This window comes from Adiantum capillus-veneris, chromosome 3 (assembly GCF_014529385.1).
Source record: "Adiantum capillus-veneris isolate H3 chromosome 3, ASM1452938v2, whole genome shotgun sequence".
NCBI lineage: Eukaryota > Viridiplantae > Streptophyta > Polypodiopsida > Polypodiales > Pteridaceae > Adiantum > Adiantum capillus-veneris.
Genome location: NC_140933.1, coordinates 59704604 through 59710463, shown reverse-complemented (window position 1 = coordinate 59710463; position 5860 = coordinate 59704604). Strand labels below are relative to the sequence as shown.

Below are 5860 nucleotides of genomic sequence, written 5' to 3'. Positions count from 1 at the left end.
CGTGCAATTGTAAGGGCTGCTTTGTCAATGCTTTGCTCTTGTTCGACTACTTTGAAAACTCAATCTCAAACCAATTTTCCTCTCTCTAAATCTTGAACATGCATTAGAAAGACGTTGAGGTCTAGGAGGGCCTCACTATTTACCATGAGATTATGGAGTCGATTAACATTTTTTTGAATAGGTGCATGCAATGTGTGCAAGAATGATAGGTGTGTAAGAGAGTCGTAAGAGTGGTCAAAGGTTGCACTTTTCCCCCCAAAAAGGAGATGAAATTTTTTATGATTTTCGGCCTTCCATATGTGCTCTTGTTTTTACATGTGGGGTCGACAGATTATTCCCTTGCCATGCCGGGACAGGGGACGTTGGCTGCCCATCGTACTATCGAACGCTTTCTTGGCAGATCCAGTCACCTGCTGCCCATCTTTGGGCATCCGGTGTGTAATCGGCCGATGCCTGCTGCTCGTCTTTTGCGCGGGACATTGGCTTGACGCTTTTTCCGGATCGAATCAACTCAGCTCGCGGACTGCCTGCCCAAGCTTGGGCACCCCGTGTGTAAACACCCTTAACACAGTATATTCTTTGAGCGAAGAGCTTACCTGTGCCAGGCTCTGAGAATGTAGCTTTCGAATAGGAGCTCCGTCGAGCTCTGCAGCGGAACATCCCACGCTTCGCACCTGAAGTTGCCAAAAAATACATATGAGGCGTGTAGCCTTGCAGCTGGGACGCCACCCTCATAGCAGAAGAAACGTGCGATGGGGGTCACCTTTATGGAACGGTGTGTAAGAGCTACCGTTTTTGTACACACACACTTAAAAAAAAAAAAGTAATGGTACACACACACACACACACAGGTTCGTTTTCTCTCTCAGCACCACTGGTTTTGTGTTCACAGAGAACTTCCAAGAAAGCAGCAATAAAGGCTACACCAGCAAACATGGAGAGGAAGAGAACGAGTCTTTCATTTGTGAGGTCACTTAAAGACTGTGCTAAGAGGAAGGATTTGTACCAAGGCAGCAGGATACATGCTGATATTTGCGATAGTGGGTTACTTGAAAAGAATGCATACTTAGGTAACATGTTGGTCACTATGTATGTCAAGTGCGGTGCATCTGTCAGGGCAAAAGAAGTCTTTGACGAGCTTCCTCTGCGGGATGTCATCTCTTGGAACGCACTGATTGCAGGATACACCCATCAAGGGCAGGGCCAAGAAGCTCTGGGCTGTTTTCAGCAGATGCAAAGCGAGGGCTTCTCTCCAGATGCAATCACCTACACGTGCATCTTGAAGGCATGTGGCTCTACCCTAGATATTGATATCGGCACAAAAATTCATGATGATATTGCTAGTCAGGGGCTCTTGCAAAAACATGTTGTGCTTGGCACTACCTTGGTCGATATGTATGCCAAATGTGGTGCACTTCAGAAAGCACAAAAGGTGCTTGAGGAGCTTCCTGTCCGGAACGTCGTCTCTTGGAATGCACTAATTGCGGGATATGCGCAACAGGAGCAGGGCCAGAGAGCTCTATGCTGTTTTCAGCGGATGCAAAGCGAGGGCCTCTCTCCAGATGCAATCACCTATGCATGCATCTTGAAGGCATGTGGCTCTACACAAGATGCTGATATGGGCATCAAAATTCACAATGATATTGTTAGTCAGGGGCTGTTGCAAAAAAATGTTGTGCTTGGCAATGCCTTGATCGACATGTATGCCAAATGTGGTGCTCTTCAGAAAGCACAAAAAGTGCTTGAGGAGCTTTTTATCCGGGACGTTGTCTCTTGGAATGTATTGATTGCAGGATACGTGCAACAGGGGCAGGGCCAGGAAGCTCTGGGCTGTTTTCAGCGGATGCAAGGCGAAGGCCTCTCTCCAGATGCAATCACCTACGCGTGCATCTTGAAGGCATGTGGCTCTATGCAAGATGCTGATATGGGCACAAAAATTCACGATGATATTGTTAGTCAAGGGCTGTTGCAAAAAAAGGTCATGCTTGGCAATGCCTTGGTCGATATGTATGCCAAATGTGGCGCACTGCAGAAAGCACAAAAAGTGCTTGAGGAGCTTCCTGTCCGGAACGTCGTCTCTTGGAATGCACTGATTGTGGGATACGCACAACAAGAGCAGGGCCAGAAAGCTTTAGGCTGTTTTCAGCAGATGCAAAGTGAGGGCCTCTCTCCAGATGCAATCACCTACGCGTGCATCTTGAAGGCATGTGGTTCTATGCAAGATGTTGTTACAGGCATAAAAATTCATGCTGATATTGTTAATGAGGGGATGTTGAGAAAATTTGTTGTGCTGGGCAATGCCTTGGTCGACATGTATGCGAAATGTGGTTTAATTCAGAAAGCACAAAGAGTGCTTGAGGAGCTTTGTGTCCGGGACGTGGTCTCGTGGAATGCACTGATTGCAGGATATGCCCAACAGGGGCAGGGCAAGGAAGCTCTTGACTGTTTTCAGCAGATGCGAAGCGAGGGCCTTTATCCAAATGCAATCACCTTCGCGTGCATCTTGAAGGCATGTGGTTCTATGCAAGATGCTGATATGGGCACAAAAATTCATGATGATATTGTTAGTCAGGGGCTGTTGCAAAAAAATGTGGTGCTTGGCACTGCCTTGGTCGATATGTATGCCAAATGTGGTGCACTTCAGAAAGCACAAAAAGTGCTTCAGGAGCTTCCTGTCCGGAACGTCGTCTCTTGGAATGCACTGATTGCGGGATACGCGCAACAGGAGCAGGGTCAGAAAGCTCTAGGCTGTTTTCAGCGGATGCAAAGCGAGGGCCTCTCGCCAGATGCAATCACCTACGCGTGCATCTTGAAGGCATGCGGCTCTACACAAGATGCTGATATAGGCATAAAAATTCACGCTGATATTGTTAGTCAGGGGATGTTGAAAGAAGATGTTGTGCTCGGAAATGCCTTGGTCGACATGTATGCGAAATGTGGTTTACTTCGGAAAGCACAAAGTGTGCTTGAGGAGCTTCATGTCCGGGATGTCGTGTCGTGGAATGCACTGATTGCGGGATATGCCCAACAGGGGCAGGGCAAGGAAGCTCTGGACTGTTTTCAGCAAATGCGAAGCGAGGCCGTCTCTCCGAATGCAATCACCTATGTGTGCATCTTGAAGGCATGTGGCTCTACACAAGATGCCGATATGGGCATACAAATTCACGATGATATTGTTAGCCAGGGGCTGTTGCAAAAAAATGTTGTGCTTGGCAATGCCTTGGTGGACATGTACGCCAAATGTGGTGCACTTCAGAAAGCACAAAAAGTGCTTGAGGAGCTTTCTGTCTGGGATGTCGTCTCTTGGAATGCATTGATTGGGGGCTACGCGCAACAGGGGCAGGGACGGGAAGCTCTGGGCTGTTTTCAGCGGATGCAAAGCGAGGGCCTCTCTCCAGATGCAATCACCTACATCTGCATCTTGAAGGCATGTGGCTCCATGCAAGATGCTGATATGGGCACAAAAATTCACGATGATATTGTTAGTCAGGGGCTATTGCAAAACAATGTCGAGCTTGGCAATGCCTTGGTCGATATGTATGCCAAATGTGGTGCACTTGAGAAAGCACAAAAAGTGCTTGAGGAGCTTCCTGTCCGAAATGTGGACTCTTGGAATGCGTTGATCGCGGGATACCTGCAACAGGGGCAGTCCCAGGAAGCTCTATGCTGTTTTCAGCAGATGCAAAGCGAGGGCCTCTCTCCAAATGCAATCACGTTGAAGGCATGTCGCTCTATGCAAGATGCTGATATGGGCCTAAAAATTCACGCTGATATTGCTAGTCAGGGGCTGTTGAAAAAAGATGCTGTGCTTGGCAACGCCTTGGTCGACATGTATGCCAAATGTGGTGCACTTCAGAAAGCACAAAAGTTGCTCGAGGAGCTTCCTGCGCGGAATGTGGATTCGTGGAATGCACTGATTGCAGGATATGCCGAACAAGGGCAGGCCCAGGAAGCTTTGGGCTGTTTTCAGCGGATGCAAAGGGAGTGTATCTCTCCAAATCCAGCTACCTATACTTTCGTCTTGAAGGCTATGCTTACATCTTGAAAGCATGCGGCATTACGCAAGACACTGACATTCATGATGAGATTCCTAAATCAAGCTAGAGGGGATCCACTGCTAAATGGTCGACCTTCCAATTCACAAAGCCCATCGCTCGAGTGCTGCCCAAATATGGATGAAACGAACACAAGGGGCAAGCAAGCAGCTTACATACTATGCCAGAAAGGTTAGAAACTACTAGATTGTAGTATCTCAATGTTGGTACCACCCATACAGATTGGAATTGTGCTTGAATGCAAAAGTGGAGCTGGTGTACAATGCATTGCTTCACTTGATTAAAATGCCAAAAGGATCTAGTCGCTCGACATATTTGGAGTATACTTTATCAACCACATTCACAGACCCCGTTTAAAGTGAAGACTAGCAATGTCATGCCGTGCATTGATAAATTGGATTTTTTCGTTGCAAACTGGAGCAGTTAGTCCCATTTTGAGAAAACTGAATTTCATGTGGCAAGTCCAGGGAATTCACATGTTGATGTGGTCCTTGGTCAACCATGGATGGACCTCCTTCAATGCTACACTGCTATTCTTATCTGCTCCAAATTCGCATGATGAACTTTTGCAGATACCCCTCATGAAGGATCGTGTGGCTCCATCAATACCTTCATTGTTGTGCCTTCAAGTCTACAGGAAGAAAAGAGGAGTTTTTACTGCCAGTGTTTGAGAAAAGTGTGTCTCAGTTTAGCCCTGAGCCGGCTAGAGGGAATTGAAAAGGAAAATTTCCACTTGGATTTTACAAGAAAATAGTGTAATTCACAAAACTTCCGCTTGAGAAGGTTGCCTGAACTTTATTTTCTAGCTTGGCTTTGGATATTATTGGATTGAATGTGTTCAATTATGATTTTGAATGCATAGCAAAAATTTATCTCCTGTGATACAGGGGTTTTTTTGTATGAGGCTGAGCCCAGATCCACATTCTACATCCCATATTGGAAGCTACCCTTTGCAAGCTTGGTAGTCCCTCGCTAATGGCAGTTTAAAGAGGGCTTGAAGGTAATTAATGATTGTCTTGATGTATGGATCAAGGGGACACGAGAGACTCACCAGAAGGAAGACATAGAGGCTTTACAACAAGGTGTCCGCAGGATGAGTGGCACTGCCGGATGAGAGAACTAAAGTGAAGGGGAAGGTGTGTGAGTGGCCTTCTGCTTGCAGAGCTAGTGCCAAACCCTATTGCTAAACACAGGCCAGCCTCTTGTACGACCCCCTTTGTGCGCCTGATTTCCAGCTCTTTGATTGGAGTTGGTCTGGGCTTCTACGCAACATGCAGGCCACCCATTTTGCAGCTAAACCTGGGGCCCGTTCAACCTCTGCATCTGCTCCTCTTTATCGTCCAGAGAGTGGGATTAGCCAGCATTCTGATGTCTTGGCCTTGCCTCCAGAGTTTGCAGAGAGTGTAGGTTTCTTTGCCACCAAGTTCAAGCTCTTGCTGGCCCCAGATGCTGACCAGATTGCACCCAATCTCCCCTGTGGACTCGCAGTAGAGCAACTCGTGGTGGATCACCTGGGTAAGCAGTTTAGCATGGAGGATGTGCAATGATGTCGGCGTAGCTGCAAGTGCGATCCGCCTTAGTGAAGTGATGCTTCTGGGCCTCTTTGATGACCAGCCACACAAAGCCTGTCTCTTCCACCCACCCTTTCACCCACCTACCTTCCACCCCATTCTTCAAGGGGGCCGCTGCCTGCTCACCCTCGAAGATGATAGCCTTGTCGTTCACATTGGGGAAGGAGACAGGCTTTCCAACACAACAACAGCAGCTTAGCTTGCTCAAAGACAGGAGAAAGGAAGGAGAACTGC

The 5860-nt window shown here is 47.5% G+C and overlaps 1 protein-coding gene across 1 annotated transcript; it reads left to right on the top strand.

Annotated features, from left to right (window-relative positions):
- The first annotated feature begins 483 nt into the window (after positions 1 to 483).
- Positions 484 to 5011, top strand: LOC147460987 (pentatricopeptide repeat-containing protein At4g18520, chloroplastic-like). Its single transcript, XM_086508648.1, has 2 exons — positions 484 to 775; positions 893 to 5011. Exon 2 carries the CDS (start codon positions 935 to 937, stop codon positions 4043 to 4045), a length of 3111 nt encoding a protein of 1036 aa, XP_086364774.1. The 5' UTR covers positions 484 to 775; positions 893 to 934; the 3' UTR covers positions 4046 to 5011.
- Positions 5012 to 5860: the final 849 nt, after the last annotated feature.

Coding starts and splice junctions, on each gene's coding strand:
- LOC147460987 (XM_086508648.1), top strand. CDS start 935: ATGGAGAGGAAGAGAACGAGTCTTTCATTTGTGAGGTCACTTAAAGAC.